Source organism: Glandiceps talaboti, chromosome 13, assembly GCF_964340395.1.
Source record: "Glandiceps talaboti chromosome 13, keGlaTala1.1, whole genome shotgun sequence".
Taxonomy (NCBI): domain Eukaryota; kingdom Metazoa; phylum Hemichordata; class Enteropneusta; family Spengelidae; genus Glandiceps; species Glandiceps talaboti.
This window is the reverse complement of record NC_135561.1, coordinates 8,318,732-8,345,548: the sequence shown is the minus strand read 5'-3', so window position 1 is coordinate 8,345,548 and position 26,817 is coordinate 8,318,732. Positions and strand designations below refer to the sequence as shown.

The following is a 26,817-nucleotide window of genomic DNA, read 5'->3' as shown; positions in this document are numbered from 1 at the left end:
CTAATCTCACTTCACCTACATTGTCTTTACTTCTGCATATTCTATTTCAATGCATAATAACATTACAGGTAGTTTTTAACATGAAACGAACACTGATGCAAAAAAAAAATAACCATCTCAAATGTTCCCCTTTTAGTGACAGTTGTTCTTTCAAATCATAACAAGCAGATAATGTACATATACACACGATAAAGTCACACAGAACCAGTCTAGTGGGAACCACAATCAATGGGTTACAACTTCCACTTTCTTTGTTGGAAATTACAGGAGGATACTCCAATTTCAGGAAATAATGCCAAAGGGTATATGATAATCAGACAGTGTCCACAATAAAATTAATAGACACACTTTACACAGGCCAAGGCAGGACCCAGTGAGGTCTGCATAGCAGTGATAGACAAACTTTACACAGGCCAATTAAGGCAGGACCCAGTGAGGTCTGCATAGCAGTGATATACATATTTTACACAGGCCAAGGCAGGACCCAGTGAGGTCTGCATAGCAGTGACACTGATAGACAAACTTTACACAGGCCAAGGCAGGACCCAGTGAGGTCTGTATATCAGTGATAGACACATTTTACACAGGCCAAGGCAGGACCCAGTGAGGTCTGCATATCAGTGATAGACACACTTTACACAGGCCAAGGCAGGACCCAGTGAGGTCTGTATAGCAGTGAGACACTTTATTACACACACCAAGTCAGGACCTAGTCGGGTCTCCATACAGGCTAAATTTACAATGGGTCACTTCTGATAGTTTAAAGGTGCTTTGGCTACCTTGGGTTTTCCCACTTGTAGAAATCTGTTCTATTTTAATCCCTTTATAGTCAAGTGGAGAGGTATAGCTCACAGGCTGTAATTAAGCTAGAACAAGTCACATGACCAGACCTGGCATCACATGACACTAGCAGAATAGTACAGACCATTTACTGGAATATTTTCATTTCACTTCTTTTTTTTTAGGACAACTGAAAGAGGAATAACTTGTATTTTTTATCCAAACTATAATCAAATTGCAAATTGTCATCTGTGTGTTTATTCTATGGTCCGGTTTATCTGGTCCTTACTACTTTATCAACCGGACTCTATCCTCTATGTATACTTGGCTCAAAGTATTGATGGGGGGGGGGGGGGGGGGGGGGGGGGGTAATACTACCAGATTCCAGACTTCATCTTCTCTGTTAGTATAAGCTCAGCAAAAAAAAAATCTTGGTCAAAACACAAAAACTGCAACATTCTATATTATAAAATTTCATTCCAGCCCCACTTGATCTCTGCCAAGTTGAAATAACAGACATATTATAAACAACACAAAACCGGCAGTATTTCCAGACTCACTCCAATTAGTCTCCAGTCAACTGACACTCACTTCTGTGCAGTTAACCGACTTTTAATAAGAACTCATTAAAAAGAACAACTGTACCAGGTGATGAAAGGTGGGTTTTCTTTCCCTTTTCAGTTTGTTTAACTCACTGATGCTTACAGAATAGCTTATATAATCTAGAGCAGAACAGAAATAGCACCACCTCTTGTTGGAGACCACATGAGTGGAAAAACAGCACACTTCAAAACAGGTACACTTCCATCAACAATAGGTGAGACACCTTTAAACAGAATGAATTACACAATGAATTTATGGGTCTACACATTTTACACTCTTTCCAAAGTTATAATGGAATGTCTCTCAAAGTGTTTACAACAAACAAACGATGAGCAAGCTCAAGAAGTACAATGACATTTTGAAATATAACTAGACAGGGCAGTAGATTTCTGTCTTCTATACAACACTCCCTCCCTCATCCCAACCACATCCACTATCCATCCCAACCAACTACTTGTCAAATTGACAAGTATAACATAGTAAATCAACCGATCTATTTCCAACAAAGGGTTTTAGAAAGTGGCATTGTTATGGACACCTACGAAGTGTTGTACAGCGTTTTCTAAATGAGATTTTCGGGGATTCGCGATCAAAATATTGAACAAAGAAGGAAAATCATCTACCAGATTTCTTCTCTTAGTCGCCAGACAATGTGTAAAAATACTTGAACTCATTCATACAAAATCAAATTATGGATGGATCCCATCGTTTCCCCCTGAGGGCTAACGAGAACACTGTATGTTTTTGTACATAGCATTTTTGAAAGATGTAGATATATTAAAATGTAAAGAAGTAATCCATGTTTCCTTTAACTGTGCTCTGTGTTGACAGCGTTGGGGGGGGGGGGGGGGGGGGGGGGGGGTTGTTGTTGTTTGTTTTGTTTGTTTGTTTGTTTGTTCTTTGGTGGAGGGAAGTGACAGAGTTCAAATAAAATTCCATGACTTTCAAGGAATTTTTCTTGTCAGTTTCGTGGAGTATTTTTCAATTCAACTTTGGTCATTTCCTGAACTCAGTCTGAACTCTACATCGTAGTAGAAACTGGCACTTTATAAAGTCACTGATTGATTGATCAATTGATTTATTGATTGATTGATCAATCAATTGACTGATCGATTGAATACATATTCCTCACCTATCTATCCAAAAATTTACAACAGTAACGTCAAATGTTCAGTCAACTGATTTTCAATGAGTTTCTAAGAATCAATCACATTTTTCCAGGTATCCTTTGAAATTCCAGGACTTTCCAGGAATGTATGAACCCAGGATGATTGGAAGGAATTCATACTATGTTTGCTATCCACATCTAAATCCATACAACCATATGTACAGGAACCAATAACACACAAAGGAACAAGGAATCCACACAGCTCTATTGTTTTTTTCACAGTGGTGGTGGAAAAAGACTAAATCTAGTGACATGTCATTGAACACAATACATGACAAGATAATACATATCGATAGTTTAGACAAGGAGCACCATCATAAAAAGATAAAAACGCATATTCTCAAGTTTTTTCAGGAGCTTCTGTCTACTTTTTAGCAAATTTTAAAATCATGATTTATCATATTAGCAGCTGTACAAAATATCATTCTTTCAGTTAGTAGATTTTTATGACACACTCACAAACTGGATAAAAGTGAACTTCATGAAACCAACACCCCAAAGTGGAAAATAAGTGGCCACTATGAGACAAACACCCCAAAGAGGGGAAAAGTGACCACTATGAGGCAAACATCCCAAAGAGGAGAAAAGTGGCCACTATGAGGCAAACATCCCAAAGAGGAGAAAAGGGACCATATTGAGACCAACATCACAAAGTGGAAAAAAAGTGGCCACAATATGAGCCAAACACCCCAAAGTGGAGAAAAGTGGCCACTATGAGACAAACAACCCAAAGAGGAGAAAAGTGACCATATTGAGACCAACACCAAAGTGGACAAAAGTGACCACTATGAGACAACAACACACATACCTGCATCACCTAACCCCTACCTTTTATGTCTTCAACATAACTTTTAAAAGAAAACACAGGTACGTTTAGTTTTACAGCACTACCATAAATAAGCTGCACATGCTGGTTACCATGGTGACTAGTCGAAATACAATACTTAAGCAACTGTATTATTTCTAAGAAATCTCACAAGCAACATCATTACTCATATATACAGGAAGTACAAACAACAGAAACTCTTCAGTTTTGCTTGGCTATCAAATCCGTGTTGAAGAGATGATTTACCACAACATAAAGCACGAAAACCAAACACAGTCGTTGTTCAATAGTTTCACTTCACTGCTCTCTAACAAGACTGTTGGTTAATCATGATGGAAGTCAAGTCAACAGCATGGTGCAATGATGGTACTATTTCATGCTAAATGTTGCGTGAAATGACGTGTTATTAGTAGGGCTCTGACGCTACACGGGGGTGGCACCGTCCGGAGACGTGGCATCTAACAATGAATTAGAAATAACAACACAAAGAAATTCTAAGTCCAGCATAATACCTATAACTAGTACTATGCAACAACTAGTCAATCCACCCACTCTGATCAAAAAACGGTCAACAAACAAAGAAACAAATTACACAGAAAACACACCCAGACACTAGACAAGTGGTATCACTAGGATTTCACTTGTGAAAAGAAAAAAAAACAATCTTGGCCTCTGGTCAAACCATTCCAAAGAGGGGGAGGGAGATTACCACATTCAAAACACCCATTGGGCAAATTTATAAAGTTTTATTCAGATATTAAATAGCAAATCTTGGTATACCTTCGGCATTAGAAGATAAAGCTGCACATTTTTTGTTTATAATAAACTTTTTAGTTTCAACCTTCTTAAGCTACCTGACACTTCTCTATGAATGGCATTGACTAGACAAGACTGATGATACCATGGCAACCGAGCTAAGCTACCCTCCTTAAGAGACAATGTCACCCTTGCCATTTACACAGTGCATACATAAGAATGAAGGGCTTTATTCTGGGAGAGTACATAGAAGGTAACTGGTTATTATTACATATTATGTACCAGAGATTACTTGCACTGGTGCGCGCGCATACTAGTGGTACTTTCACTGCAGTGCAATACCAAAAACATTATCGTATACCTGCATGCAAATGATATGGACATGAAGACACAATCCTTTGCTATGAAATTGCGTGATCGCTGTATGTTTTTTTTTATGATTTTTATCGAAATTTGCCATTTCAGATAAACATAATGTGATAAAAAAACATAACCCCATGCCATGTGGGCATTTGCTCTTGTGCTTGCAGTGTTTTCTGCTGCACTTTCACGAGTGTAGTGAGTGAAAATATGGGTGCAGAGAACACTGCAAGCACTCGTGCAAATATCCAGAGTACGCCACACTTGAAGTTGTATTCGCACATCATGGGGTTCTGTAATAATCTTTAATTATTGCTTTGATGAGATGTGGCATATACAACAGATCACCTAGTTGATTGTTGGCCAATTTTCTAACCACTACCCTTTCCTAGTGTCAATATACCTTTTGGTCAATATAAGTCTAAAATGTAGTATTGGTTTTTGGTCAATATAGGTCTAAAATGGTGTTGGTTTTTTGGTCAAAATAGGTCTAAAATAGGATCTGGGGTTGGCAGTATTGGCCACACAGTCCTACCAGAACTGGCTACTGGTAAACCCCCCAGGGACTTTACATCATTCATGCCTTGACAGATTAATTCATATTCATATTCTCAGTATGTCTCTCTTGGACCAGACTATACCCCTGGTCTCCTCATTCTCTGAATTGGTATTACTTTCCAATATATATGTGTACATATTGTAGAATTAAGTTGTGTAAACATCAATTGTTAATTGTATCCTTCACACTTCAAGTGTCCCAACCTATATTTTATCTATACCTGATCTAAGGTACAGACTTTGAAGTTGTTGCTAAGTAGAGTTACTATATTGCATCAAATATGTGTTGCTGTTGTGACTTCATAGTGTGTACAGTGTGGGTAACTCCTTGTATCGTTACAAAATGATCGGATACATGCACAGTCAAGTAATGGGCATTATAAAACATACAACTAGTTATTTTGACAATGACTGGTCCACAAGTACACTGGGCTATTCAAAGACCAGTATTCACATGAACAATCTGGTACAGTATGAATCAGCACTGCTTTGTCAACTCTCACACCACAGCCTTTCAACTTGTCAGTGTGTCTGTCTTTTGATATCTGTTGCCATGAGGTCATTGTTATACACATCATGACAATTCAAGGAGTCCAAGATGAAGGTTCATGTCTACTTATCTCTGTCGTTCTTTGCTACCTAGTTGTCTGTGTGTACATGTCTTAATTTGCCAATGTGCCTCTTACTTTACATATCTCACACTGCCTACGTATCTATCAGTCAGTTTTTCTGCATGTCTGTCAGTATGTCTAAAATATCTTTCAACCATTTAGTCTGTCTGTCTGTCCAAGTGTAAGTCTGTCTGTCTGGTCTGTCTGTCCAAGTGTAAGTCTGTCTGTCTGTCTGTCTGTCTGTCTGTCTGTCTGTCTGTCTGTCTGTCTGTCTGTCTGTCTGTCTGTCTGTCTGTCTGTCTGTCTGTCTGTCTGTCTGTCTGTCTGTCTGTCTGTCTGTCTGTCTGTCTGTCTGTCTGTCTGTCTGTCTGTCTGTCTGTCTGTCTGTCTGTCTGTCTGTCTGTCTGTCTGTCTCTCTCTCTCTCTCTCTCTCTCTCTCTCTCTCTCTCTCTCTCTCTCTCTCTCTCTCTCTCTCTCTCTCTCTCTCTCTCTCTCTCTCTCTCTCTCTCTCTCTCTCTCTCTCTCTCTCTCTCTCTCTCTCTCTCCTCCCTCTCTCTCTCTCACACACCTTCCCACGTACTCATTGATTTGCATCCAGATACAAATCTTAAACTTTGTGTATAGAATCATGATGTACTACTTTTTTTTACCATGTGTCAACATTTCATTTCTCAATACAGCCTTCACTATTGTCAGGAGTTTGTAAGCCATTCAAAAGAAGAAGAAAAGGTTGTTGACCACTGAGGCATTGAAACCATCCTAGGAACACTTTGTATTGGGTGTTAATCAGTTCAACTAATTGTCGCAATGGGAATTTCTCTTCTATTAAAGTGTGTCAGACAGATGACCCCTAGGTATGACCTCTGCAGCAGGACAATGTCCTCTTTTCAATAGCGACTACACACAGGGTCAGAGCCTAGAGCTCTCTCACACCTACCTATGTGTATCAAAACAAAAATGTCTCCTCTTTCCATATATACCAGGGACAATTCACAGACATACTTGTCCTTATCTTTCCATAACTATGACACCCACTGGTCTACATACTGATGCCATTTGACAAATCGCGATAATTTCGACATCGATTGAATCAATTTTGAAAGTTGTCATTTAGATGATGGCATGCAATAAGATGGCTGATCTGAGTTTGGAAAATCAAATTCTGAAGTCTGCTTTCATCACTTGCATAACATATCAGCAAAGAGATGGACTACTGTAAAGCTAGTAATTTTCGCTAAAAGACATATTTTCACTCGCTTCTCAAATGCAAAAATAAGTAGTGACTAAAATGTCTTCTTGTACAAGAACTCAATATACTAGTCTGGTAATTAGTAAAAAACTAATCTTTGATAACTAGCTGAAGACTTCAAAATCACAACATTTTCTAGTGGTGAAAATATCTAAGTTTACAGTATCTGACCGACGTACTGGCTTTATAGTGTACTGGAAAATGACATTTTCAAGTCAGATAGCAAAGTTCTTGGGATAACTGTACATAACATCGGTGGACAAGTTGCATGGATTAAAGTCAACTACAGGAATTGCAATCCATTAGAATTTATGCCAACAAAAATAAAATAGCAGATACTGGGGTAACGAAATGTACTGTAAACCTTTGACATTTTCGCTATTCAGAATTTTCGCTTATTTGGCGGGGAAACAAAAATGTGACAATAGGTAGTGACTGACATGCCTTTCTTGTACATAAACAGTGCACCAGGCTTAGTAATTGGTAAAATTTGTCTTTGAGAACTAGTTGAAGACAAAAACCGCAAAATTTTCTAGTGGCAAAAATATCTTGGTTTACATAATTTCGTGCCTAGTTCTCTAGATATAAAAGTGCACCATGTATTGGGCATACGTAGGGTAAACCCTTATTTGGCAGGTTGACAGGTCTATGCAGTGAACCAAGTTGTGTGTTGACAATTTCTGTCTATACACTGATTTGTAGAATGTACACACACACTGGCTGACAACAAGCGACTTGTGAAATTACACAATAGACAATTCTGTATTGCAAATGAAACGTTTAGTACAGGCTGTAAAAACTACCACCATTCTGTGTGCACTACACTCGTAAGATTTTTAAAGACCTGATCTGGAATTACAAGGATTGAACAGCTGAGACAGATGGCACATAGTCAGATACAGCCAGTCTCAAATATTCTAATACCTTCATCTTGAAATTTCTGTATGTTCATAACCTGTCTGCTCACATGTGACCTTATGATCATATATGTGTAAGACCAGCTGATATCATTTTATGAGATGTGCAAACTGGCTTACTGACAGATGAATACATTCAGACAAGCATACTGCCTGGTCAGTCTCTTGCAAACTGTCAACTCTCACCTTGTACTTCATGAATATTCATGATCTTAGAGTCATGAATATTCATGACATGTATACAAACAACTAAAATACCCCAGGTAAGGTATACACATGGACATCCATACAAGCACACAACACGCCTTGACAATCTCTTTCAGTTTCTCAACTTTCGCTTTTGCATCATATTCATGAATCATGCAATGATCTCATGAATATTCATGAACTGTCTAGTAACCAAATTAGCCTTACATCCTCAAATAGCCATCACCTGGTTAAGTCACCTTTTTAAAGGATCTACAGTTCCCAGAATCAACTAAATATTATTTAAACATGAGTTTTTCACAATTTTTTTGGCCTCATAATTGTAGAGGTCACTGACATTACATACTATCAATCTGAATATAACAACTTTTGCATGTGTAATAACCCCCATTACTTGTACATATATCCGGTCATTTCGTAACTGTACAAGGAGTTACCCACACTGTATACATTATGAAGTCACAACGGCATCACATATTTGATGCAATATGGTAACTGTACTTAGCAACAACTTCAAAGTCTGTACCTTAGATCAGGTATAGATGAAATATAGGTCTATTAATTGACACTTGAAGTGTGGCGGGTAAAATTTACAATTGATGTTTACATTTAGTCAACACATCCCCTGTGCGATTCATTGTGTTGGTTACTGTTGTAAATGTCTATCACTACCACTTTCAACCATTCTGTGTATTTCCCTTAACAAATAACCATAATAAGAGACTGCTTCATTCAGTTCAGAAAAGGGTGTCAGTGTTACATGTGAGTTTGTATACATTTGTACAAGTGTGTGTGTGTGTGTGTGTGTGTGTGTGTGTGTGTGTGTGTGTGTGTGTGTGTGTGTGTGTGTGTGTGTGTGTGTGTGAGAGCATGCGTGTGCATGTGTGCATGTGCGTGCACGCGTGCCAAGGACTGTGTTCACAATTGTTGTACCCATGGACTATCCCAACAAGAAACTCTCTACCATTCAGTATAAAATTAGCAGCAAACATGGCTACTTGTGGCTAGGCACATTAGAAGGCAGGTTTGCTGTGACCGGTAGAGGATGGGTAACGGTGGACAGAGTACTTTCAAATCACTAATCAATGTCAAATATACAATTTTCCGTTTTGCAATGCCTGGTGGACTCTACATTCCACCTGAGATGCTTTGTATGTATAGAAAACATGATAAGACAAGACAAATCTGTCTGTACCTGTGTATACATGCATCTGTGTGTATGTACAAGTCACTTGTGTATATATATGTGTGTGTAAGTGTGTGTCCGTGTCTATGACTACACATGACTGTGCATGCAAGTGTGTGTGTCAATGTGTACATGTATGTGTCTGTGTCCATGTCTATAAGTATATGTGTGTGTTCATGGGTGCATTTTTTGCATAATATGCAGTTTTTAATAAGTATAGATTTGCAGTGATATTAGTACCTGGAAAGATCAACTTTGGGTGTACAGTACAAGAATGTAATGACATAACACTGTTACCATCCAACAACTAAGTCTGGCAATAACAGAACATAACATAGTTTCTATTTAACCATGAAGTGATCAAACACCATAGTAGAGTTTCTATGTATACATCTAGTGATTGTAACATACATGTAACACCTATCCTGACATGAGATTGAACAATACTACAGATTGACAATATATCATTTCTTCGTTTGAAATTCACTGATTTTGACACTGCTAAGTGGTTGATGGAACACCATGCAGTGTGAAATAATACAGGCATGTCTTCTACTATTCGACCACACATTACCTAAATTACCACTTTATCTGCCTGTCTGTCTGTCTATCTATCTGTCTTGTCTGTCTGTCTGTTGGTCTGTCTGTCTGTTTCCTTGTTTGGTTGCCTGTCTGTTTGTTTGTTTATATCATTGATATGTCAAAAATCGACTGACTGGATTTCAATATTCAACACACATATTCCTTTTAAATAATATCTAGGACTGAATTCTTTACATATTAATTAGGTAAATTTGCATATCTACGCTATCAAACTATCAATAATATAATTTCCCTTTGTAATTGTATATTGATAAGTGTTTGTTCAATTAAATCAAATCTTGATGAAGGTTCTTGTATGATGCCATTTAAAAGTTGATTTAGAAAGACAACAGGTTACAATTACAATAAATCTACCCAATCTGCATAATGATTAACTTTTGTGGAATTAACCATTGTAAATCTTCACACTTATTCAATTTACACAAAAATTTAGTTCCTTCAAAACGGGCAGCACATAGAGTAATAATTTCACATCTATGACTTGTATGAAGTTAAATGATCCAAATTAAATAAACAACAACAACAACAACAACAACAACAACCACACTGTTTGTTTGTTTTTACCCATGTTACCTGTGTTGTAGAAGCATACCTTCAAACCACAACATTACAATCGTCCTTGCAATTACTGTTGGTATTTGGTATATTCAATGAATTTAAGAATTATTAAACCGTATTCCCACTCAACTATGGTATTTATATGGAGCCGGTCTGTCTGTTCTCATTTTGTTGGGTATGATACATCCTTCAAACTGATAAAGTCCTAACCAGTGTGCCCTCTGAGCCAATTTGACGTGCCACTGACGCACACAGTTTCTAGTGACGCACCATATTTGATGTTCACCTATCTCTTACTATGTGGCGACTCACAAGAAATGACAGTTGTTATCATTTTGACTCACAACAACAACAACATTTGGCTGTCATTAGAGGGTACACTGTGCAATCACATATGCTCATATTACATCACATTCCACCTAGTACTGACTAGATTTGACAAGGTTATCAGTGGTTTACCTGTACACCTATTAGATAAATAGTTTCCACATAACTTCAACACACTTGTAAACATTACATACGTGTGAGATGGAGCATGCATGTGTGTCATTACACATGCATGTGTGTGTCATTGTGGTGCAGACTATCCATGACTTACATAGCCTGGGACCATATGGTTTATTTCAATACATAGTTTACAAGAGTTCTTAGCCACCAAGTCATAGCGTCCCCAAAATTTTATCACCCCATCCTCTACAACAATCCCGTTCTTTGGTCTGAACCCAATCTAATTAAAATCTGATGGCGTGAATTCTTTCTAGCTCTTACATTTATTGTCGTTTGTTCTTTTGGGAGTGCCCAATCCCTACATCTGACACAATACCTTGATTGGTATTCTCGCACCCAATCTCGTACTTACATGTAGCCAACCAGAATTCATCTTACAATATAACACGCAAGGCTCAAAATTGAAAGAAAGAGAACCACCAAACAATAAGATAACATCGTTGTCTGCACTCTGTGCTTGAACTCTTTTCAAACAGAGTAGTCTGAAGTACTGTACCCATATGTTTCGGAACATTCTGCATTCTCATTCGTTGAGTCAATTCACTCAGCACCCTTGTGTAACTCAAGAAGACCTATGTCATTGTTTCAGCACTCACAAAAGAAGAAACGACAATAAAAGTAAGAGCTAAAAAGAAATCACTACCTCGGATTTTAATCAGACTGGTCTGAACCATACACTGTTAGGAAAACACTAAGCATCAAACTTACCGGCTTTGGTACTTTGCATTGAGATACCTGGACAATGAAATCCCTCTGTGCTTGGAAAGCCGTGTTTACCATAGCAACCTACAAATACAACAAAATGCAAAATAGCAACTTTGTCAAACAGCTATGTTGCAGTAACTGATTTGGCATGTAGTTTTTAAAATCTTTAACAGTATGCATGCAATGGGTACATCAATATGTAGAAAAATAGCCAACATATTCTAATTTTACAAACTTTTAAAAAGTTTCAAGGAGCACAAGCTTGTATGCATAAGGGCATAGCTTTTTTGCATATTTAATTGGTACTTTTACTTCTGAAAGTGTATATAACGATCACATGCAACTGACTGAACTCAAACTTGGAATTAAGATATAAGGTATAAACGATCCAATAATTTATTGTACTATTGATGCTCAGGAAATCCTTAATTTGCAATCAACTAATCTAACGATGCCAGAAGACACTAGGCCATTCCAGACTGCAAACAGGAAGTGGACAATACAGCGCCCTCACTCAAATTGGGGGTATCATCACCTCATAGTACTGTTTCTTAAGAGCTTTTCTCTTGGTATTCTGTAGAAGTGTAAATCAGGCGGGATGTTTATCATATTGTTCAGGGATCGCAGAAAGTAGCAGTGCTCTATGATTAAACTGAGTAACCTATGCCACGTATACCCCCAAGGAATACACAGACAGGAAGTAGAGCGCCACAATGGCAAATTTTGGAAAGGCCTTTTTGTAATGTTATAGAACATATGCATTAATTGGAATGCGGTGGTATTTAAGTATTTTCACTTCGATAAAAAACTTATAAAGTCAGCCCGTACCATTTCTTAAGTTCTACATTCTTACCTGCGTTGCTACATCGCCACCAATCTCATTACTTAGTGTAATGAATTCAGCCACAACACCATTCAATACTGCATCAAAGCCTTCAACTTTAGCCGTGTCACCTAGGTAACAAAGTAAACTTGTCAGAAAAAATACTAAACTCCAAATCTCCTGTCATGTATGTTTACTTCAATAATATATCATTTTTTTCAAATTGAGATTTCAAATTTCAAATATTTCAAAGCAATATAGATCATCCACTTCACAATACTGAAAGTAAGGTCACAGAACATGATACAAAGTACGATATACGATGTACATCAGCAAAATTTTAGATTAGCTTCCAAATTTTTTCTCTCTGAGGCAGTAGAAATTTTAAATAGTTACCATAAAGTCATAGTCTAGTGCCTTGAAATCTTACATTTTGACTAACTGTGATCAGATTATGGGAAAAACTACCATGAAAAATTTGGAGAGGAATTTAATACCCCAGGAGCTGTACTTTTTCTGCTATTTTTCAGTTCCAATTGAAAATGAGCAAACTTTTACAAGACACAGTTCAAATTCAATACTTTCATGGTAATGTGTACACTAGCTTGATGTTTAGGTGTAAACATTCATGAATAGGGTATAGACAAAATTACTTGTTTGTCAACAAAATTTGTGGAATGGTCACAGTGTTGGATCACCCATACATGATTTTACAATTAAAACAACATAAATTAATCAAGAAGAAACACAAAAATTACAACAAAGAAACATTGCTCCAGTTTTAACTTCTTGGATTTTCAATGTATTATGCTAATTACAAAGTCCATCATTATCACTACAAAGACCACTATAAGTTGTTCAAAACCATAGTACAGTCACTCATAATCACTCACGAAGTAACTTTAACCATTAAACTTCATAATTTTATCAATATTACCTCGTTTCAATGATTGGACGTAAAATCATGGGGAGGGGGTTTAAAACACAACTCTTACCTTTGTAAATTTCTATCAAGAGATACTAATAAACATACATTTGAACATTGTGCAAGTAACAAGAAAAAGTTTGAAGTGTAACAATGTTTTTACTATACATACAGTGAATTTCACGATACAGTTCAGCTTTCCTGTTTGATACAGCTACACAGAAACCAATAAGAAACTGGACATGCTACACTTTAAGATCACAAGATTAAATGAATACAGTTTCTTGCTACATTTTGTCTAAAGTGACATGAACTACACATGCCACCATATAGACATCAAATGAATACCACAAAGGTTATTTTGCATCCTTCATCGAGTATTTGATACTAAGAAAAACATTGGCGCCCAAATGTCTGCATGTAGTTGCAATACATTAAAATGTTTTATTTCTTTCAGAGTAAATGTAGCAAAAAATGCAATTTTGCTATTGAAGTGTGGCATAGGCAGTTTCTGCATGGTTACCAGTTGTATCAAACAGAAAAGCTTAACTGAATTGTGAAATTCACTGTATGACCCCCCCCCCCCCCCCCCCCCCGAAATAATTTATACAGGTATTTCGATTCTACATATAAATATAACACACCATACTAACTTACTGAGGTATAACATTGTTGTACAGTACAGTATAGCTGATGGTTGAGTACCTGAATACCTTCAATATCTGACATTTGGATTATCTCAAAATTGCTTTATTTGTACAGCTAAGCTTTGGTTGTTCAACTTGTTCAAAGGCTTTAAGTTATCTTGAAAGACTGATACAACAACAAAAAGTTTTCTGTACCCCTGCAAAGTGTACATTCTGTTTCTATCTCATTTACCACTGATATGAGTAAATATAATCGGATACCCTTGGCAGCAGTCGGTTTCAGTGAAAAAAGAAACACCACTGAAAATAAAATTTTACTTCCATGTATTGGTTTTGATTATGGATTTTCTGAATTGTTCAGTTAACTGAACTGAACGAGTTGACAGACTGACTGACTGACTGACTGACTGACTGACTGACTGACTGACTGACTGACTGACTGACTGACTGACTGACTGACTGACTGACTGACTGACTGACTGACTGACTGACTGACTGACTGACTGACTGACTGACTGACTGACTGACTGACTCACTCACTCACTCACTCACTCACTGAGTGAGTGACTGACTGACTGACTGACTGACTGACTGACTGACTGACTGCCTGACTGACTGACTGACTGACATGACAATTGTTTGATATCATCTGCTAAAATTCATTTGTAAAATTCATAATGCATACACCATTCATATTTGATGTTCAGATAGTCAACCATATGATATACTGTACAAAATGTACTGTACAACAATGCCCATAATTCCTTCACTACCAAGAAAGACAACACCAATAACATAGTCATAGCTTCTACCTTATACAGCCAAGCCAATGGTACAAGGTACTTGATGCAAAGAGACATTCTAGCACTACTGTCATGGGTGAGAGAAAGGAGGTACATAGTAATATTTTAGTAGTAAAATAGAGACATTACATGACTATCAAGGAGCAGCTGTAGGCATGGTTACAGGCATGCAGCTGTAGGCATGGTTACAGGCATGCAGTGATGTGGTAGGAGAGGAGAAGATGAAGTAGACACACTAAATTGATGAAATATGAAATTACGAGTGTAACTAAATATATAATATATTTTATAGAAAAATATTATATGAAAAGACACTTAACACAAGATTACTGATAAGTGATCCTTATTGAAATCCCTCTTAAAAGCAATATTAACAGGTGTTTAAGTTTTATGTAGAATTTGATCATTTTCATCAGCAATTTACTGCACCCTCAGAGCATTATTTTATTTTGAAAATCTTAAGTTTTCCTTCATTTGAAAGACAAAGTTACATGGATCATTATACCATGTACAAGCTATTTAGAACAAAAAATATGGAATATATGTTATCTCATGACAATGCAAGTCTACGTCACTGGTTTTGCTGTGTTTGAAATATGAGTCAAAACATTCAGAATTACCATTACTTTCCCTGATTTTTCTTTGTTATTATTGGCACTGGTATAAATATGTTATTCTCCAATATTTTTCTTCATTCAGCCAGAAAATACTTGTGACCTACGGGTTATCACTACTCTTCTAGCGACTCATAGAGACAAAGGCCCTTTAGGTCACTCGTATTTTCCCTGGCTGAACGAAGAAAAATATTTTGGGGAATAACATCTAATTGTAGGTGTGGGTAGGTATAAATCTGATACTGGGATAGTCTCATTTCTACTGTCATACAATCTTAACTCTACTAAACTTGAATAAGACTTCTAAATTGTTTTGATACAGAGGGTCAGAGATTTTATGAAACAGTTGTCAACTACAGCATATGTCAACAGGTTCGTACGGTTGGAACTTCAATACTATATAGCAATGTTCTTTGATATACAACCAAGTTATTTTTGTTCATGTCGACGTTTTGGCGACCTTACTGTTGCCTTCCTCAGGACAAACTGACAATGATAACTGTTCAACACTAGATGATGGTGTAGTGAATAAACAGCAAATGATGAATGATGAAAGTAGTCACTCTGACAATGTAGAAATCAGCAGAAAAGGAGCTAAAAAAAACAGCCGGAATATTTGATTCATTTTATTTGGACATGAGCGACCTTTTCAAGAAGTTAGAACTGCCCAGAAATGACACAATCTGTACACACCTATTTATAGACCCAACACAGGATGACCTGTGTTCTATAAGCTATACAAACAGAATGCAATCACGACTGGTCTAACGCTTCATAATCTATCAGGATTACCAATATGTCAAAAGTCATAAATTACATTAACTTAGAAGTCCAAAGATTCAATCCCAGGTTTTCACATTATTGTAATGTTGTCAGTAAGAATCACAAAAGATTATTCTTTTGTTCGGAAACAACTGTTTCTATATCTCTGTCAAACAACTGTTTTCACACCTTCATTTTAATTCTAACGTGAAACTTGACCAATAATACAAATAGTACACTTGTGTTGGTACTTCATTGAAATAACAAGTGATTGAAACTGAAACCAATAGTGAACATCATTTAGTGACAATGTATACACACGGAGTCAAACAATTTCCAGGAAAAGAATCCCGAAATATGAACCCAGATACCATGAATATTCATCCTCGCAATAATGAATACATTAGCATAGATTACAACTGCCCATACTGAAATAGTTGTGTATCACTATCAGTTCAAATGGTAATGAAAAACAAATTTGCTGAGAAAAAGGAAATTATTGATGCACAGTTTTCAAACTCTGAGTTTAGATTAAAATTTAGATGTGGCAAAACTAGGATGTAAGTTGATCCAGAGCATCAGAGTTATGTTATTAATATGAATCTACTGAGAATATAGCACCATTACTAGTGCCTGGGATTGAATTATGGACCTTTAAGTGTTCGGAGAAAATATGTTTATAGCTCCTATAATCAAGTTTCAGTTCTTGTATCCTTGTACTACAATATGTCTATTGATTTTATCTGAAGTAGACTAGTTTACTCACTATTAGTCAATCATTTTATAACCCTACGCCAGGATTTCTTTTTTTTTCACTTCAAATACTTTCTTTGTTGAGTAGAGATTAAATGTTAGCAGTGTTAGTTTGGATAAAATTCTTCAAATCAAGTTTTAGCATTCATGGAATGAAGCAAGGGGAGGAGGGTTAAAATTGAGTTCTAGCATTCATGGAATGAAGCAAGGGGAGGGAGGGGGGTGGTTAATGCAAACTGAGTGTGAAGGTGGTATGCAGAACACAAATCAGTTCTAGAATGTTAAAATGTATTAACAATAAAAAGTTTAAGAAATGGGTATTAGTAACTAAAGTTTGATTGATATGATAAAGTAAACATAAAAGTCTCTGAACCAGTCATCCCTCAAATTCAAACCATGTTTTTCCAGTTTGATATTGACAAACTAAATATAGATTAGTATAGTCAGTTTTGTCTGTTCATTGGCTGAACAGTTACCAAAATTAGCATATCTGTGTGACTGCCTTTCCATTGGACAAACAGAGCTGCATCAAAAACTGCATATATCCATCCGCTCAAGATGAGTAGCCAGAAATTGTACATTTGTGCTGCCTGCTTATTGGTGGGCATAACAAGACTGCACCATTGCATAATGAGGAGTGGTTGGTTCAGATTGCATGTGAGGGGAAAGGGAGAATGAAGGGTGTTAATTAAGTATACCTCCTTGGCTCTGACCACCGACAGTCTGTAAACGTCTGATAATCTGTCCAATGGACTGACCAATACCTTCATCAGACACAGCACCGCCACCTTTACTTGCTACACTCTCAAGACGGCTTGTCACTTCTTCAAGACGACGAACCAAATCATTCAAATCACTGCCAGACATCTTGCTGTATTATTCTAAAGAAAAACAAAACTAAGAATGAATTTTTGTGAACTAAGGTACTTTAAATTAAATGGATTTCTTGATTTTCCTTGATTTTCCTGCAAAATCTAAGAACAAAATCCACGTCATTTCATGACTGATATTGCCCCTGTACTGGTACCTACTACTGTTTGATAAAAATAAAATAACAAATAACGAATAATGGAAAAATTTCAAAAAGTTTTTACAAATTCTTCACAAAGTTTATTTTCAGACACCTCCCTACAAATACAAAGGAAATTGTCAAGGGCAGCCTTCATCTCATGGAAGTGTTCAAATTCATGACAATGTACTGACAGTGTATGTCGTAACATTATAACAAGGTATATGTATGTGTGAATGCATGCATGTATAGATTTATGTATGTATGTATGTATGTATGTATGTATGTATGTATGTATGTATGTATGTATGTATGTATGTATGTATGCATGCATGCATGCATGTATGTATGTATGTATGTATATGTATGTAATACTATGTGTGTATGTACAAGCAAGTGTCAATCTGTAATATACATGTCTGTTTGTCTGTGTCTCAGTATGTGTAGGTGTCTGTGTGTTCTGTGTGATTCTGAAGAAAAGGTAATTTGTTGACAAATGATGAGGTTTGATTCAAAGATTTCCTCTGACAAACATTTTCATATTGTAAAATATCCATGTATTGTACATGATTCCATGTCTCAAATTGAACAATGAAATATGGTCATTTTGAAATATGGTCACTTTTGTGAAATATGGTGACTTTTGTGAAATATGGTCACTTTTGACATTTAAGATAAATCAGACAGATCAAAACATTCCAATCATTTCATATTTACCATTCTAAAGTGACTATTATAATTCACTGTCCAGTTTTACATATTTGTTTTGAAATCACAATCCAAATAGTGAATTCTTGTATTGATTTTGGATTACTAAATGTTACATCTTTGTTTGTATATACCCACACTGTAGATATAAACTATCAAGTTATCTAGATATGTACATGTATACCTTTGTTATCTAAGTAGTCTGTAAGATACCACATGTCATGGCGGCACAACATGTCACACCTCAAAAAGACTATTATCATCTAACTGGTCTTTACACTTACATACTAGTCTAGTTCCTATACGGTATCGTTATGATTTACACCTGGTTTAGTTAGAGACTACGATGGCATCCAGACTATACACTTAAGAGTAAGGAACCACACCCATATCTACTCTTGTCACCTGTATACTTAAACACCAGTCATTATAACATTCTTAAGCCAAAAATAGAGAATATATACCCTCGTTGGTCTACGTCAGTGGTTCTGCTGTCTTCGAAATATGACTCAAAGCGTTCAAAATTACCATTACTTACACCAATTTTTTCTTTCACTGGTGGTGATATAATTTTCTTCATTCAGCCAGAAAATATTTGTGACCTAAGGGTTATCACTACGACTCTCGTGACTCATAGTGACAAGGACCCTTAGGTCACTCGTATTTCCCTTGGCTGAATGAAGAAACCTATCAGGGAATAATATCTAAATACTACATATCCTACTGATACTATATCTCTCAAATTAGAACTTATTTTACATTTGTCTTAACACAGCCTACAAACTTGTTGTGTGGTCACACTCACAGTCACCACTATCTCAAACCTAGCTTACAAGCCAACCTAAAGCTTTTGCTATTGACGTGTACCGGAGTACACTGAATTTTAAATTATCACCACAGTGGTCTGAAAGATAGGCCTGAAATAATAACACCACGACAAACTTCTGGGTTATGATCAATATCAATATTTTCATGCCTGATACGCAGTGATAGTCACCTATACATAAAAATTTTGATATGTTTACTACAGGGAACTAGATATCTCAACAAAACTCAGCATGACAGCTTTCTATACATTGACATACTTTTGCCCTGTTCTCAAAACCATCACAATATAGTGTTAACAAAACTCAACTCTATAAGTTTCTTAACATGCTGACAAGCTTTTAACACTGTTCATAGGAATCGCAAGATGGTCTCAACTAAACTCAGTTTGACAGGTTTCTACACACAGACTAGCCTTTCCCCCCGGTTCACAGGATAGTCTCAATAAAACTCAGCTCTACAGGTTTCTACACCCTCTTACAAGCTTTCAACCTGATCACAGCATACCATCAGGTCAGTACCATTATCATTACGAATACAAATTAATGACATTTATCTTCCCTAGACAAAAAGCTCAATTTTCCCATTAGCAAATAAAGAAAATTGTGTGGATCCCATAACTCCCAATTTCAAAATCGGGTAGGTTTTGGTTTTTTTATAACTCATTTTGGTCTGGTTTAGGGTCTTTTCCATTGAGCCCTTCCATATGATCTTTGCGTTATGAGTCACACGATATGATAACATCTTCGAATCTCTCTACTTCTCACAAATTTTTCAATTTTTTTATATAATTTTTACAAAAACGTTTAGGGTGGGAAGTAAAAAAAGTAGGTTGGTTCAGGTTACCGAAACTAAAGAATTTTATTTTTTTGGCCTTAGAATTGCAATGATAATATCAACTTCCATTTCTCATAAAAATGCACACATTCCTTTGTTACAATGACATCGCTTTTACTGTAATTGGGTCATTTATCAATCAATCACTATTGTATCTTTTTTAACAACAGATCTTTGTAATAGATCACCACACTTCCTGGTTTGATGTTGACAATTCTTTATCTTAACTCTGGTATTCAACAACTGACTAGCAACAATGGAATGTTTTGGATTCTACCCTATCTGTACATTTTTAATTCAGGTAACTGTTCCTGTAGTTTTGCTACATATTGTGTAGTCTAACCCAAGAATCTGCACACACTCACATGATGTGTATCAAGCTGGTCCATGGTCAGGGCTGGAGAGGACTCACTGATCAGTTTAATGCCAATGAGATATCAGGAACTGAATGGAGAATCTTAGGTTTTGTGAATGTTTAACTTTTATCATTTTGTATGAAATTATGTGGTTTGAAGAATAAGAATGTTTTCAATTTTATCAAGAACATGTCACTGATTAGAAATAAAAAGAAGGCTTGGCACCCTTGTCTGTCTGTCTGTCTGTCTGTCTGTCTGTCTGTATGTCTGTCTGTCTGTTTGTTTGTTTGTTTGTTTGAAGAGCACTGACTATGCAAATTCATTGATGGGAATAAACCTGCAGCTGTACATTTCAGGCATTCACTCACCTCACTTCAACTAACCTCACCTCACCTGACCTAATCATTGTTACGTTTTACCGATACACCCAGAAATATAATGTCGAATACAATATAGCAGACAGACATGTAAATGTAATAGAAAGCAAAAATACAACACCACCCCATCCCATCCCATCCCACCTCACCCAACCTCTCCTTATAAAGTTAACAGTTACAACAAAGACATCGCCAAAACAATCTATTACATGAATGTATTGTCAGATATGATTGATAAGATAAGGAAAAATGACTCACACTTCATTATACTTTGGATTAATTTAGTTTTACATACCAAAATACTTTACCTGGTTTGCTATCAAATATCACAATTGATTCTACATGTGGGTCTTTATTTTATATCTTCATACTTGTTTCTCTTTCTTTTCTTTCGGATCGATTTGCTTCATCAGACTAAACTTGACTTTATCTAATCTTCCTTCACTTTGAATTTACCCTTCATTTTAAATGAACATGGGTGATACTGCATCCCAGATAATTTTTATTTTCATACTCAAAAAAAAATGTGTTTTTTTTTCAAGGTCACTGGCCAATGGATTAGTAGCAAGTTCACTCTTTGTACAAGCTCTTTCTACTACTCTTATTAAAACTGAATATTTCCTGAGTTGTTCCCTGATATTCCTAGCCTATGCCCTGACTGAAAAAAATATCATAAGGCCTGAAGAAAATAACTGTTTGGTTCCAGTTACCCGACCCCACCTAGCTTTTCACTGCTGACCCCAAAACATTTGTTTACAAATTACATATTCAAGAAAAAATAATAAAATCGTAAAAACTGTGGTCTCACAAGAAATAGTGGATGCAGAAACTGACATCAACTTAAAAAGACAAAGTAAAACTGTTCTTCCAATCTGTAATGGTTGTATATCTGATAGGAATAAATAAACAACACAGAGACCATTTGGAAAACAATGGAAAACCTGAACTAGGCGCTCACACAGGAAAAAAAATGTAATAAAATAAAATAAAATCTACCTACCCCATCCCTTTTCTAAAATAGAGCGCAGTCAGAAACACACAATTTTTTTATTAGGCCTAATAGATCATGCCAGAAGTAAATTGCAAGTAAAGGCAAACCTTAAATACACAAATTTTTTCCAAATATGTGAAAATCGGTCAAAAAGTAAATGAATTGGGTTTTTTTTACGAGTTTCGCACTTTTGCAGCAGTTACTATTTTACTCTTATATTTAGTATGACTAGTATTTTGATGTGTGTTGTTGATGAACCTGGTTTTACTTTTAACTTTACATACAAGACTGACACTCCTAAATTATACATCTCTTCAAATTTCCACAAACATGTACACTCACAGGATATAACTCTCTTAGCTAAGGGTGACAAGTATGTAAAATCTACCTGCGATTCCCCGGGTCTTTTACTGGGTTGCCTTACAATATTATGGTCAGTAAATGAGAACTATAATGCCAGTTTCATTTGAGTTCTCCCTTTCTATTACCAGTTCCCCAACCTTAACTAAAATGGATGAATACAATTTAGAGGACATATTTGATTCTTAGATTTTAGAATGTAAAATTCCCCCCTTCTGTACATTTATGTACCACATCCTACGCATTGTTCTCATTTCATGAAAACTGTGTCCCTAGTCATTAAACTTCATGACATAGCTGCACCTGCAGAAATGGTGACTTTACATGAAAAATATATACTAGTAGTACGACAGACAATTTCCACATTAAACCTACTTCCGGGTTTTATTCATACACGAGCTGAACTTCCTCAGTTGACGCGACAGACAGCACCTGCTTTTTATCCTCTCATAGAGAATTTCCCTTTTTCTTACTATTTTTGGCGACAGATGGTGGCCAACCTAACGTCATATTTTGATTAATCACACCAAATTTACATTATAAAAGGTGTGAGTAATTCTCTTTTGTTAGGAGACCGTAATATTCAATTAAAATCGTGTACCTGCACAGTTGCAAGTTATCAACACACAGGGCACCATTATTTACGTTACTGTACATTTTATAATTATCCTTTTGGGCAACCGTTTGACACGAAAGCAAGCTACATTCACTACAATTTTTACAATAAGTAAAAATGACTCATAAAGCGGTCATTGAAACAGAAATAAAAGTTCAGAAGGCCGCCATGTTGAATACATGAGTTATCCACTGGGCACGGGCGTGGAAGTTTGCATGCAAAATATTTAAATGCCTTCACATGGCCCTTGTCGGGAAATTCAACTCGATGAAGATTTAGAATCAAAACTCACCGCTTTCAAGGTATTTTGAAATGACAAATCTAAACTTGGCGTTGAAGTCCAATGCAGGTACGTCCTTTTCGTGAACTCGGGAAGTGGGAGTGGGCCACTGGGTCACCGGAAGTTTTCCCTCAGCTTCCGTCTTGATACGGCATTGTGGGTAATAAACTTTTCATTTGTCGTGTCTTGTCTGTTATTTATGAGAGTACTGAAATGATGAACCATTGTTTTAAGTTACTTTTTTGGATAAGAGGTAAAAAAAAAAGTTGATTTGGCTTGTTTTAAACATAGAGGCATTGTATTTTATTATGTCGATCGGAAAAATCTACGGAGCCGACTCTACTCGTATAGAAATGGTATAGCTACAGTAGGCCTATCTAGCAGTGTGGATGCCAAAGTGGTTTGTGAGTGGGGTGTATTGCATGCAACATGGTAACGATACTGTATAGGAACTAGACTAAGCTAGCTAGCTGTAGCGGTGTCTTTTCTGCTCCAATTTTTTATTTAATTACCGACGGAAAGAAAAGCAAAGTTACAATACGATAAATGTGTTAGTATCTAAGTTTTGATATATAAAACAAATTCCGTGTTGTCCATTGTTTGAACAAATAAACAAGATTAAATTGCAAAAAGATTGAGGAAATCATTTTAGTTATTTCGTTTTTCTGTTATTATATATTTGATTCGTTGTTTGTTTGTTTGTTTGTTTGTGGGTGTGGGTGGCATTGAACATAGGAACGCGTAACTTGCTTCAAGTTCTGTGGTTGGACCACAATCGCTTGTAAACTGTTATTCCTTTCCTAAACGGTTTTATTCTTGTCTATGACGGTCCTAATACAGAACAATGACGTTATTATAGGGATTGGCGATATTCTTATAAAATCGGTAACGATGTCATTTCCACAGTCACACGTATACATGGTACATGTACAGGACTATAAAATCCTCAATCCAGACGTGGCAATATTACGCGTCCCTGTGGCATTGAAGACGCAATACGTCTAGATTCTAAGCTGACCATTCTCCTATGGAGTGTTTTTTTTTTATCAGTGAACTGTTTATATAATTTTCATCCAAAGATTGACTAGTTTTTAATATTCTCGCACACCAGAGCTAGTATTTCTCTTCCTGGCGTCACTGCGAAATAACTGACGTCACGTTTTGGACGGTGTCGTAAAAGAGGCTGTCGATGATTTTTTAAGTGATGTACCAAAATATATTTGATATCTCTGAAACGATTGATAAGGCCAAAATTGTAGTCATTTCATTTTGGCGTGACAACTTGTACATCACATAATCTCTGTTTTCATTTTATATAGATCCCTTGTTGGATAAGACCATCCTTCATATTAGGTCTGATTAATAACCAAAATTGGATATAGTTATGTGGCGCACTCTCGGAAGTCGGGGCAAAGTTTCCGAAATCTAGAGAGAATTAATACAGTATATGAAATTGTTAGCCACTGTTATTAATTGTTAATGTAGTGACAGTGTAGACATACAACTGCACATCGCCATAATACGGGTAGTGGGGGCGCATAACAGCACTTGCCACTTTAACGCTCAAAAAAAATTAATGACCCCCTCGAAATGAACCCAAGAATTTTCGCAGCCCCTCAAAGGCTACACAGATATTTTCGTAAGTGGCAAGTGCTGTTATACGCCCCCCTTCCCGTATTATTGCGATGTGCAGTTGTATGTCTACACTGTCACTACATTAACAATTAATACGAAAATATCTGTGTAGCCTTTGAGGGGGCTGCGAAAATTCTTGGATTCATTTTGAGGGGGTCATTAATTTTTTTTGAGAGCGTGTAGAGGGCTGCGAAAAAAACATATTTTCACCTCAGCCCCCCCCCCCCCCCCCCCCGTACATTCTACTCGTTCTATTATGACAGCCACACATCACTGCACTGAAAACGTGTCTTGCACAGCCTGAACACCATTAAGAAGTAGGTCGGGTTGGAAGCAATACCAAGTTCATTAATTAACGTTTCTATTTGTCTTCGAATAAACAATGCGCCCCCCCAAAAAAAAAAACAAAAAACAAACAAAAAAAACAAAAAAAAACGTTCATTGAGAAATGAAGCCAGGACTTTGTGCACAGAGCATGGCCGGCCCTGAGGTATAATGGATTATAACTGCTGCGTGTACGTAAATTGCATCGTAGATGTTTTCTTTTCTTTAATATTTCATTACTTTCATCAGAGTTTTTTTTAAACAGACTGTCATGCCGGTATTCTATCGTTTCTTTTACCTTGATTAATATTTAATAACTTTAATTATAAAGCTGGTAATTCAAGCATTTTTTAGTAGTTACTAATATGTTTATGCCGGCATTTCATTGTTCATGTGCATATTAATCATATTTGATATATTTGTTTTAGTCTTAATTTGTTTACATTACATTTAATTCTCAACCACAAATACTGTTATTATTCAGGCCAAGGCCTCAATCTGTCACTGTCACATCTCATTGTTTTCTCTTATATATATTTGTATGTATGTATGTATGTATGTATGTATGTATGTAAGTATGTATGTATGTATGTATGTATGTATGTATGTATGTATGTATGTATACAATCACACCGTAGACAGTCATATCAGAACTGTTGATTTTTTGAAGAAATGTTTGGTTAGCCACTAATTCTACTGCAATGATAATGTGAGAACTGTTGTCCCTGATACATAGATTGCATGGTTTGTTGGTTAGTTTAGTCCACCGTGTGTTTTTTGTTGTTTGTTTGTTTTGTTTGTTTGTTTGTTTGTTTGTTTGTTTGTTTGTTTGTTTGTTTGTTTGTTTGTTTGTTTGTTTGTTTGTTTGTTTGTTTGTTGATTGTGTTTGGTTTGGTGTCATTTGGTTGGTTGTTAAGTTAGTTAGTTAGTTAGTTAGTTAGTTAGTTAGCTAATTATTTAGTTAGTTATTTAGTCGATTGGCTGGCTGGTTGGTTGGTTGGTTGGTTGGTTGGTTGGTTGGTTGTTTTTTCTGTCTATTTGTTTCTTTATTTGTTGGTGAGATGGTTTGTTGATTGGTTGGTTTTTGTTAATTTGTGTGGTTGTTTGTCAGACAGTCTGACAGTCCGTCAGTCAATCAGCCAACCAGCCAGTCACAGTGAATCAATCAGTCAGTGCGTTAGTTACTTCAGATAGTTTGTTACTTTCTTAGCCTGGCTTACTTCCTTAGTTGGTCTATTTAGTTAGTTAGTCAGTCAGTCAGTCAGTCAGTGCTACCGTTTAGTATTAGATATAATTTGAGATGTTTATCATATTCTCAGACAATTATCAATTCTTAAAATATGACATTATTGTAAACTGATGACGTCATAAATGATGCAAACTTTAGCCAAAACGTGCAAGTACAGTACAAAGTTAATGTATTGGAGGGAAACGATATATAATTAACAAAACTTCAACTGTCAAAACAGTCACTCGTTTACACGTACATGTCCTAAAAGTATGCATGACCCAGGTAATAGCCCCGTGGTCATAAATGGGCGGCTTTTTTGTTGTGTATTAAACTGACCGAGTGAATTC

General features: G+C 36.3%; 1 protein-coding gene across 3 annotated transcripts in view; it reads right to left on the bottom strand.

Moving 5' to 3' along the window:
- The window catches only part of LOC144444427 (adenylyl cyclase-associated protein 1-like), a 107,135-nt gene extending 83,728 nt beyond the window's left edge, over positions 1 to 23,407 (bottom strand). For 2 of the 3 annotated variants that reach the window (XM_078133838.1, XM_078133839.1), the window contains exons 1-4: positions 23,293 to 23,407; positions 17,620 to 17,802; positions 12,448 to 12,548; positions 11,598 to 11,675 (exon numbers count right to left, since the gene is read on the bottom strand). In XM_078133838.1, the coding sequence (XP_077989964.1) occupies positions 11,598 to 11,675; positions 12,448 to 12,548; positions 17,620 to 17,788 (348 nt within the window). In that variant the 5' untranslated portion in view covers positions 17,789 to 17,802; positions 23,293 to 23,407. The remainder of the gene's footprint in view (positions 1 to 11,597; positions 11,676 to 12,447; positions 12,549 to 17,619; positions 17,803 to 23,292) is intronic. The other variant, XM_078133840.1, reaches the window with a different exon arrangement.
- Between the last annotated feature and the right edge of the window lie 3,410 nt (positions 23,408 to 26,817).